The sequence below is a fragment of the Nannobrachium achirus genome (assembly GCF_963921795.1).
Source record: "Nannobrachium achirus genome assembly, chromosome: 21".
In the NCBI taxonomy this organism is placed as follows: domain Eukaryota; kingdom Metazoa; phylum Chordata; class Actinopteri; order Myctophiformes; family Myctophidae; genus Nannobrachium; species Nannobrachium achirus.
The window spans coordinates 34,555,576-34,567,442 of NC_137828.1; the positions used below are offsets into that span (position 1 = coordinate 34,555,576).

Here is an 11,867-nt window from a genome sequence, read left to right on the forward strand (position 1 = left end):
CACCAGATATGCCATAGAAACATCGCCTTTGCTACTAGTATTCAGCTCCTTGCACTCCTGAACCATGTGTTGGACACAACACAACATCTTTAAGTATTGATGAACTTTTATCCTTTCTGAGGGGGACATTTGAGAATCTGTCAGTACTGACCACAATATGGAGGCACATGTGCCTCTCACACTGATGTTCTGTTGCACCGTGTGTGTGCAGCTCATTCCGGAACTCCTCGCTCAGGGTTTTGCCAGTCTCCTAACAAGAGGGAGAGGGTGGAATGTGGGGATGCAGGGTTGCTTTTCCTGGCTCTGCACTTCTACTGAAGGAGACCCTCCCTCTCCCCAGAATGTCTCTTACCATAGCCACATGCAACCTGTAGGACTGCTCTGATGATGCCTTATAACTATGCACAAACTATGCTAAGTGACCAAACCAACTCGTATTCCCATAAAGTGCATGGTGAGCTTATCCTTTTGAATGCACTGTCCAATCCCTTTGCCTTTTTGGTTGTGAGGAGCCACCACTCAAACTTTTTTTTTGTATGGAAACAAAATGGTCGAGTGACTTTGAACATTCCATTTCCTTGTTTGGTTTGCCTACTTTGACTTTGTATAGTGGCACAAATTGTGTTAAAACATTTTGAACGTTAACAGGTGCTTTTCTTACTTTAGCTCATTTGTATTTTGCTGTAAGTGCTGTAAGACTGTTGATAAAACTGTTTACAATTTGTCGTGACAGCCATTTTTGGGAAGACTTAAGTGTCGAGCCAGATTTTGTAAAGGCTTTGCCGTATTGACCTTTTTGATACATGCCTGTTGCAGTTACGATTTGATTAATAAAACCAGTTGTTGACGAATGCATTTCTTAGACTTCAACTGATAACTACGGTACTTTTGACATTGCAAGTCCAAAAACAAGATCATGTTATCTCAAGAGCTTTATTGCAATGGAGCATTACTGTGGTTGCTACTGAGACTTCCAGTTAGGTACCTTTTGCGATAAGGAAATGCCAGACGTATACTACACACACTGTATCGTACACTTGATTACATTTTACTTTGACCCATACATGAATGGTGCAGTAAGTGATTTCTACAGCTCTATATTCTAATAGTTTTGGTAAAAGGGCACATCTCTCCAGCTCTTTAAAAAACTGCATTTTAGGTGGGATGGCAATTTCAGGTAATCAAGGAAGCTCACCCATTTATCTGTTTTGTCAGCTCACTTCCTGATTGGGTTAAATTGGTATGCTGATCTGAAATTGTATTTTCTGTAAAGAGCTGGAGAGACCCGATACAACAGAAGAATATACCAACCTTTTGTTTTAACCAAAGAATATCACTTACAGCACCTTTATTGCATACATGGCAGAGGATGCATCTCAAAGATCTAGAACAGCTGGGATATTAGTGTAAGAGGTTACTGACATTCAGTCCTTTCCCAACAAACCACAAAGTGAACATGAAAATGGCAATTCCACTGATTATAAAATATGAATAGAAATAAGAGCAAAATGACTGACTCGCACTAATCGCTATACAGCTTGTGTCACTTTGAATAAAACACTGCCTCAGTTATCCGCATATGACCCAGAAGAGTCGATACACAGTATGAATGAAGATAGGAACACAGTTGAAGAGCTGTTCCTAAACAAGTTATTCTCCTTAGGACATAATATAATGACATTAACAAAATGATTGCTGGCATAAAGTCAGTTACAGTAGCCATGTTCACTGAAGTAACGGAAAACAATTATCGGTGCTTTAGATCAATGGAGTGCAGCGTGTTATAAACGTATACACTTTAGTGTTAAAAATGTATCTACATGAACACTGATATTGGCCCCTAAAAACAGAAAACCACCATCAACAACAACTTTGCATAGCTGTGATGTAACAGTTGTTTGAGAGGTTCTCCTCTACACACAGTCTCATAGGAATGAGAATTAGGTTGGCATTTAGCAGTGAGAGGCAGACTTCACAAAGTATCAATGGAATGTATTTGGCTTTAAAGCACAGGACAAACTTAATGGCATGAATGGTGCCAACTAAAATTTGGATTTGGACAAAATCATAAAATAATAAAAATTGTCCATTAAGAGGCAACAAATACAGTGTACAGGTTCTGTCGCACCACAGATCTAAGTCCTGTCAATTTACTTGGTTTTCCAGAGCAGAGGTACTTAAATCTTAAAGCTAAAAAGAGACATCCTTAACATATAGCAACATAGCCACAAATACTTTGATGGGACCAATAATTGGTTAAATCTAAAGACATAAACAACATTAAATAAAAACTAAATTATTTACTTAACACCAATAATCATAAATTAGAATGACTAAGGCAATGACATCATTTGCCACAGTTTTAACACAAAAAAGAACACCAGAAAATGTTCCCTTTCTCCTGCAATCAATGAGGCAAAAGCTTGACTGGCAACCGCAAAAAAGTTTGAACCCTCCTGAATGTGTGATCAATTCCAACAACACACATATACTGCAACTAGTCACTGAACAATGATCTGTAGTGTTGCATAAAACAGCTACAATTAAAATACTTGCACCTCAAATTAATTCTATATTGCATTTTAAGATTTCAAACTCCTGGGAAAAAAAGACATTTCATTAAAAACAAACAAAACTTGAAACATGGATATTATAACTTAAGAAAGTGCAAAAAATGCAGATGTTCAAGATGACCGCCAAAGGCAACACTCAGCAGTGACTAGGGTCCAGAGCAGCCTGACATCTGGTTTTAGGCAGAATCAGACAAAGCCTGATTAAGACTGAAGTTCCAACTTGTGTACATGGTGAATCTAGACCTCCCATCCAGAACCTGCTCATCGATGAACAGTTGATCATAAGAACTTCTTTTTTCCAGTGGATTTCAACATGTGCTGCCCAAACTGTAAAAGTAAAAAGACAGCGTGAATGAGGTACTGTAGGCCAGGGATACTCAAACCTCTGAAATTGTGGGCCACATTACAAAAATGTTAAGGGGCCACGGGCCAGTTGATAAAATGACATAATAAATTCTCTCTTATATTTGCTTTATTTCCACATAACGTAAGACAAGTGCAATGTGCATTATTTTATGGCTTGGAGTTCCATTTACATTCTGTCAATGACACAATTTGTAATAAAAAATTGTCTTTTTAATAATTCTGTGCAATTAGCATATTCCTCACAATTTGTCTGGGTTGTCTATCTGTCTGCCTGCTATCAATTGGGATGACATTAAAGATAGCTGAGCACATCTCTCTTTCAATTGCTTCACAATGTTATTTATGACTTGGCCCACATTCAACACAGAAAATAAACTTGTGAAAATAGATAGTTATGGCTCAGGAAAATAAAATAAAATCAAACAATCTACTTAAAATAGATTACCCAGACTGTTTAGCTACCAAATGGCTAATGATGCAGTTGTTAAGTAGAGCTACAGTAAGTCTCTTTCATTTGATTTGCATTATGCCTACAATGGCGCTTTTTAATGGGGTATGCTAATTAGTCGGGCAGAGCCACTGGTAAAAACAAAATCGGCGATTTCAATGGCCGCTTTCAAGCTCTTTTGGCGATTATCTCTGGGGAACGGAAGGTCCAATCTGCTTAGTTTAAAGCTTGTTGGAAGTGGCCTGCGGTGCCGGAGTTTGAGTATCACTGCTGTAAGCATTCTTACACATCTTATTTGTAACACTAAATTAGTACCAAAGAACAAGATAATAGGGCTCTCCCCCTTATGGATAATGGTATTCTACAGAGTACAGACTAACAACTCTTACCAGAGGGGTCTCAGTTCGAGGTTTCAACATGTGCTGCCCAAACTGTAAAAAAAGACAAGAGCGTGAATGAGGTAGGCATTTGTAGACCTCTTTTTTGTATCACTAAAAGCTTTGTAACACCAAAGCACAAATTAACAGATATTAAGGGGGAGCCTTATGGATAATGATATACTACAGACTATAGAGCATGCCAACACTTACCAGAGGGGTCTCTGGTCGAGGTTTCAACTCTGGAACAGGGAGCTTGAAGTCGTTGAAGTCGTTATTGTCGTCCTCTTCACTGTTGTGACGATACCGATGCGCAAACTTGCGTTTTAGGGCCTCTGCAATGAGAGCTGCAGGATCGGCAGGCTCACTGTGTTTGACTTTGGAGTTAACCTCCTCTGGACGACTACAACAACAACAAGACATAAATAAAAAGGGTGGATATGTTGTAACATGGCGTGTCAATCAGAACAGCAGTTTCAAGACAGAATGGTGTACACTACCAGTCAAAGGTTTGGACACAGCTCTCATTTAATGTGTGTGAGAAACTGTGTCCAAACCTTACGGGTAGTGTATATACCAGTAGGACTCCCTAAATCGGGAGATAAGCGACCGTCAGGTGGCATACACAAACTTTAGAAGGCAATGGTAGCCAATCAGGAGGGAATATGGGAAATGGGACAGATCCATGCTGATTACATGACTTTAGAGATACTGTGTACCACTTTTAGGGCAAAATCTATAGGAGCAGTGTCCAAAAATGTGTTTTGCAAGAATCGGCATCACGGTGGCACTAGAAGAGGGCCATGTGAGAAATGAGAGGTGGTTTGGCAGCCAAGGAGTGTGTGTGCAAAGTTTGGCATGGATAGGGGCAACGGTGGCGGAGATATGAGTAAATGAATCACCTTTTGACTGATCGCAGCTTCACTTTATTCATGTCTTTCAGCACATCAAGCATGCTGGGTGCTGTTTTGGGCTCTGGATCCATAATGGTCTGTCCGTCCATTTTCTTCCCTCTGCGTTCTTTGATCAGGTCAATGGCTGAGAAGGTCCTCTGGAGGCCAGGAGGCGGTGGGGGTGGCGGAGGAGGGGGCGGCGGCGGAGGAGGAGGGGGTGGTGGGACCGAACAGGGTGGAGGAGGTTGGGTGCTTTGGGCAGGATCTGAGGTGGACAACACAGAGCATGAGGGATTTATGGTCCTGTGAAATCTACATGAACCTCTATTGCCATCTAGAGGTATGTACATGACATTACAGTTCAAAATAAAGGTTGCACCAAATCACTGCACTTGTTTTCATAGCTATTATTTGACTCTAACCTGGTTGTGCGCTCTTTTCCTGGGCCAGTACAATCTGTGCTATTTGGGATCGGAGCTTGGCCAGTTCCGTTTCCAGTGCGCTGATCTTCTGAAAGGCCTCATCGTTGGCCACTGTCGGCCCCTGAGGGTTTGGCTGTGTATCGTATAAGCTTGGTAATGACCGCCGTCGAGTCAAGGTTTGTCTTTGAGGTTGAGCCTGCTGGGCTCGGAACACAAGTCCTGGTGATGGCCCTGATCTGTTTACAAAAGAAAAACGTTATTATCCATCACAGTGATAATTGCAGTCAGACGTGGGTTTACGTATTAAAATAATTTGTCTGCATCATGGCTAGAAGCTGTACGACGTCTTTACATTTTTATTTTGGGGCTTTTATGCCTTTATTGACAGGACAGTAGACTGACAGGAAATGGGGAGAGAGATGGGGAGTGACATGCAGCAAAGAGAACGGGATTCGAACCTGCAACACGCTGTCAGGCCGACGTCTTTTAATTTTAATCTCACTTTCCAGCCATTATAGTTGGTCATTGTACATATTGTATAATGTAATTCTAGGAGACGGGAATGTGCCAGGCTGAGAGAATGGCACAAATGTTTTTGTAGTATTCTTTAACCAGTTTGTTGTGGCTGTTAATATTAACATAATAACTCACTGAGACACTGGGCAGACTGGGGGGTCTGGGCTCTGGGGTAGCCACTTCAAAATGTAAAAGAATTATACAATAGTTTTCCAAATGGTAGAGGAACGGTGTGTGTGCCTGCCCGGTCTATTCATGTGCCTGCTGACTAGTTTGTTTTGTTTACGTTCTGCTTGTGCATGCAAAGCCCGCTTGGAAATAGCAGCTTCACATGGAGTGTGGTGGGATGATTGTATCAAGATTGACAATAAAACAGTGCAATGCAAATTGTGCAGCACAAATTATGCATATCACTACCATGCATAGTAGTACATAAGGACCGCAGGAATACACAAGCAACGGAGGGTGAGAGAACTTTAATCCGTTTGGTCCGGTTTGACTCCCAGTACGTAACACTCCGGATGATTTATCTCCGTATACGGACCCTTACGGACAGCACCCAACTGGACGGACTGAAGATGTATCCGTAGCAAGACGTACCCAGTACCACGGCCACCGTTGTCAATCGTAGGCGCAGAAGTGAGGAAAATTACTTTTCCTCTGCTCTTTGACAGCGGTTCTCAAACTGTGTGTCCCAATGAGAAATATATTGTATCAAGAAACGGTAAAAAAGGAACGTCGCAACAGTACAGCTTGACACACACACACACACACACACACACACACACACACACACACACACACACACACACACACACACACACACACACACACACACACACACACACACACACACACACACACACACACACACACACACACACACACACACACACACACACACACACACACACACACACACACACACAATCCTCCGACAGCTGCCAACAAGAAGAGCTGATTAATTAGCTCAGCGGCTCATCATATACTTGGGAATTATATGCGGGTGTGTTTTGTTATAATCACTCCGGGTCCGGATCCATATGTGGTTAAATCTGTACCCTCGCAGAGTTTTACATTTACCGCGAATCAACTTTGCCGACAGACAGCAGAACCTGCAGTCCAGACTGTTACCACTTATAACATCACGTCGTTGGGTCAAGAAATTCTGTGGTTCTACATATTTTGGCTGCTTCGCTTTTGTTAGCTATTCTGTTCTGTGCTGCGAGGCACAATGTGGCGCGCGGCCCAACGGAGAGCGGTCGGCACGGACATAACGTAGAGGAGGAACTATGTATGTCGACGGAATTACTGTACGTAATCTCACCCAAAACGTACACAAAAGCAACCATACGTAACTTTAAATGGCCCTTAACCCGGAAACAAAACATAATGTGTTGTGTTAACATTAACATAATGTGTTTCATCTTCTTTTAAGTAGGATACCCAAAACAGTGAGAGAAAGCAGCGTGAGATCAGACTGGTGGCTGTTAACAAACTAGTCCTTGTCCGGTCGAACATATGTGCTCAGAATTACTGTATGTGCAGGTTGGGTAATGGGGTGTGCACAGTATATGAGGGATTGTATGTCCTGTAGGAGTCTCAGAAGTAATGTTGGAGAACCCAGACATATCAGTGAGTGAGTCAGTCATCTCCAAATTTGGGCACTGTTTCACATCAGTGGTGTCAGCATGTGTGTCATATGAGACCGACAGACATTTGGTTGTTTATTAGTAGGATAACACAAATTTGCCTGTGAACTGGCATTGCAGATTACAAGTGAATAGTCTGCAGACCCCAGGTTGGGGATCCCTGCCTCGTGGATAGATTCCCCCCCCCCCCCCCCCCCCCCCTTTAACCCATTTAGAACGGGTACACATTTTGTGTATCATTATTTTATGCTTTAACTAGTGAAAAATAGCAGATATACAAGCTCACAGCTTGTAGATCTGCTATTTTTGAAAAATCGTGAAAATTCGAATTTTGACCCGATTCTATAAGTGTCTTTTGAATCCTTCTAAGCTTTTTTGAAAAACCCTATGTTTCTATGTCAGCAATCTGGCCAGCCATCGTCAAAGAAAAGGTCCTTTTCACTTAACTGGAGCTCAGTTTGTCTGTTCTTGAGAGACCACTATGTCAGTAGTTCTCAAACCTTTTCATGTGAAGGATGCCCAAAATGATATGTATTTGGCCACGGACCCCCATCTCAAAATATCTAGTTCCAGGGACCCCCCAGAAGCAAAATTTGAGTTACAAATGCTCGCTTAAAAAATACATATTCAAAGATTTGCACACATTTTCACAACTTTTCAAAAATAGCAGATCTACAAGCTCGCAGCGCGGCACTCGGTGCCGCGCTGTGAGCTTGTATATCTGCTATTTTTCACTGGTTAAAGCATTCAATAATTCTAGGCCTAAATGAGTTAAAGTATTATACTGTCCAGCCTATAATTTCCTTCCAAAATGTGGCCATCTCACCTTGGTCCCCAAAAGTAGTCTTCATCCTGGTCCTCATCCCTGTCGATCCAGCCGACATCAGCCAGGGTTGCCACCAGGCCATTCTGTCTCCTATTCAGGACCGTGGCTTCCTCGTTGTAAGGATGCAGCTGCCAGAGAGAAGAGACCAACCGTGTTCCAAAATAATGTCATCTTGCTTACAACTACATCGCCACTCTTTTTAAAAAGTTCAAAGGAGCTAATAAAGAGGAAATAAGGAAGAGACGAGGAAACAGAGTAATAAAGGATTTTAAAGGGACACACTCAGTGGTGTTGATAAAAGGCTCTGCGAGTACATAACTCAGCAGGCCTTTAGTCAGCACAAGGTTGTTTTTGTAGGTTGCCATTGCCAAGTGAACTGACCTAAAGCAGCCATACTGCATTCCTCTCAGCTAGGGAGGGTAGCTGGAGAGAGAGAGGAAAAGAGAAAGGAGAAGAAAAGAGAAAATACAGTGTTGATAAGAGACAGGAAAGAGAATTAAAAAAATACCATAAAGCCAATTTGTTCTGACAAGTGAAAAACACAACAAAGGTGTTAATGATGGGAAAAGGATGACACTCTGAACTCCATTTATGTTTTCAGAGTCAAAATAGACCGCCATGGGGATAGAAGTGGTGTGGGTGAGTGAGTCACTCTTTGTATTAACAGTAGAGAGAAAGAAAGAAAATAATGGACTGAGCAGAGTAGCTCATGAACACTACAATGGATTCACACAGAACGATAATGGTGAGAAAGAAAATGATTTAAAAGAAACTAAAACCATAAGTAGGTTAAAACACTGACGTCCTACACATGACATGCTAAGCTGTCAGGTGATATAATTGCACAGTAAATACACTTTAAACCTGGTTTTAATAGTAGTGGGAATATTGCCTCACCTGAAAATGGACCCGAGGGCATGGTTTTAAAGGAAGATTAGTCGCTATTCTCCTCACAATACTCCTTGAAGACCCATACGGCTTGGCTGATCCAAAAGCCTACAAAACAAAAATCATGTTTAGTAAATCTACATCAGTCACTGAGACCGAGACAATATGAGGAACTTGAGGAAGGTTATGTTCAGTGATCAGTCAGGCCATGACATTTAGCAAATGTACCAAGGAGAGACATTTACTGTAACTACTGTATAGTTAGTATATAACCACTGAGAAATAGATAAGTCATAAGCAAGTTCAGACAAATTAACAGTTATCACATTATAATGTGCAAGAAATAGACTATGAATGAATAGATATGACATGGAGAAAGGGGATAGTTATCTGTGAAACGTTACTGCCATATTTCCATTCATGCGAGACAAATTCAATGATACATGTACAATATGTTAAAAATTACAAATCAAGTTCTTGAAACATAACAGTATAATAATACCGTAATTAGTTAGAATAATCAGGCCAAACAGAGAGAGATAAAGTGTGTCACATACCAGGTCCATTTCGATCCGTGCATGTTCTTTACTCATCTCTATCTGTGTTCTTTACAGATGCACTGAAATCCCGCTACTAAGAGCATCTTCACATAAGGCTAGTGTGGGGAAACATGAATCAGTTATCACAGATTTAAAAGTTAAATCATTGACCTCTGACTCTTTAAGCAGTGAGTACCAATGTGCTGCTAGCCTGCTACCATAAACTGTATGGCTGCTACTAGTGTCAGTACGCAAACAATAAACAAAACTTCTGTGGTCAACTAAAAAATAAAACACACACAGAAGAGTTGATATATTTTTATGCTAGCTCCTATTGTGTGTGTGTGTGTGTGTGTGCGTGCGCGTGCGTGCGCACGAATAACTGGCAATCTGAATAACTGGCATATTCAAAAAAGATGTTTTTATTGTTAACAAACTTCTATGACACCATGTATGTGTGTATATAGCGTGTCTATTGCGTGTGTCACTGTCATCTATGAAGCACCACATCAGAAGAATTACAAGAAATTGAACAAAAAACATAAAATATAAAGTAAAGAAAAATGCTGCAGCCAAAAAACGTCTCTATTTGGAAGGACGAAAACATAAATGACCAAACAGCACTATTTTGATTGACAGGGAAGGTCCCGGATCCAATCAAATAGGTGCCAGATCCATGCAAAGAGGTGAAGGAACATGTTCTCCCTTGTTCCACAAATGAAGCACTGTGTTGTGTGTGTGTGTGTGTGTGTGTGTGTGTGTGTGTGTGTGTGTGTGTGTGTGTGTGTGTAACATCTAAACATTTTATTTTTAGCAGCTAGTGTATTGTCTATCAATTCAAATGTCCCTATCTTGGATTAGGAAAACAGTGGAGAACGGAATCTGGATAAGCATGTTGAAACATTATGATAACAGCTATTGTACTTAAACAATGAACGCTTATTGTTATAGATCTTTTGTCTAAGCCTCGTTTGAATAATGTTTATGTTTCATAATTGAATATTATATAACAATATTTATCTATAACGACAGCATAATGTCTGTTGTCTTAATTACTTAGGCCAAAGTAAGTAAGACATGTTATGTCAGTTGCCTTTAAATGTGTGTAGGCTATTTGCATTTGATTCTCAATAAATAATTGTCATAAAATGATGATGAAATGATAATAAAAAAAGTAAGTGTGTGGCTGTTATTTACAAAACTCAAACCAAAACCAAAAGCAAGCCGAGAAACAGATACAAGTCATACAAATATCACATTATACATGGCCACAAATTTAGCCCTGTCTCATATATATTCACTGATGGTAAAAGCAAGCTTTGTTCGAGTTAGCAGTGAACTGATGCTTTACAGCTGCTAACAACTATAGAACAAATGTCAGTTAACTGACATTAGCGCACTGCTAGCAGACACCGCTAGCAACTTTAGCATAGCCACAAAAAGTTATCGTGGCTAACTAAGCAGTAAGCACTTGGGATCCGTCACGTAAACAAACGTCATCTCACTCATTGTTAAGCACCGATTGCTCTAAAACGAATATACACTTGCCTGGTTTAAAGATTCAAACGTTTAAGTTGTTGTTTTTCCACCTTGTCAAACCGCTCCGTGTCATCTACCGCTGCTGTAAACTCGCCTACCAGGCTTTCTACCGCTGCTGCCTGCTGGGGCAATGTGGTGGGAAGGGAATGTCTGGAAAACTTCTTAACCTGGCGTCACCCATGAGCCCGAATAGAGCATGATCCGGTCTAGAGCCCGCCTACTGTATGCGGTAATTTCACGCACACATACATGTAGGCACCGTTTCCGTATCCGCTCTAGACCCAGCAGACCGGAACAGCAATCTGCGAAATGAACACAGCAGCAAGATTTGTGAACTGTTGTGATAAAAGTCTACCTAAACCTTGGGGAGTGTCGCCACTCCGACAATAAGAAGTCCATTTCGGAGTGGCGACATGTCGGAATGGAGAGAGCCTCCCGACCTCAAGGCTCTACCCCTTTCAACGGTTTTTATTATATTTTTTGACACTTGCTTTGGCAAATTGGCAATGTAAACGTATGCTTTCTCATGCCAATAAAGCTCATTTGAATATTGAATTGCCACTGATCTCAATAAAGTTTGGAAACGTCCATGGAAGAATGATACACAGCGCTCTTGCCCTTCCTTGAGCAATCAAAATGGTATGTGTTTTAAATCTACTCAAGTTTTTAGACAAGGGTTTAATTTGCATTTTAGAGCAGGAGGCGGGCTTTAGATCGGATAGTAAAACCAGAGCTGCTGCGGACTAAAGACTGGTTGGCGATGTTAGCTGCGGACAAGTATTTCGAACGCCACCCATTGGCTACTGGGATTGAGTGGCAGGACAACAA

The 11,867-nt window shown here is 41.1% G+C and overlaps 1 protein-coding gene across 1 annotated transcript; it reads right to left on the reverse strand.

The window, feature by feature from the left end:
* Positions 1-936: 936 nt before the first annotated feature.
* On the reverse strand, positions 937-9,707 carry mtfr1 (mitochondrial fission regulator 1). Its single transcript, XM_080752066.1, has 8 exons — positions 9,519-9,707; positions 8,971-9,069; positions 8,074-8,201; positions 5,080-5,315; positions 4,667-4,922; positions 3,978-4,167; positions 3,777-3,818; positions 937-2,900 (listed from the first exon to the last, which is right to left on the reverse strand). The coding sequence occupies exons 1-8, from the start codon at positions 9,552-9,554 to the stop codon at positions 2,853-2,855; spliced, it is 1,035 nt and encodes a 344-aa protein (XP_080608192.1). The 5' UTR covers positions 9,555-9,707; the 3' UTR covers positions 937-2,852.
* Between the last annotated feature and the right edge of the window lie 2,160 nt (positions 9,708-11,867).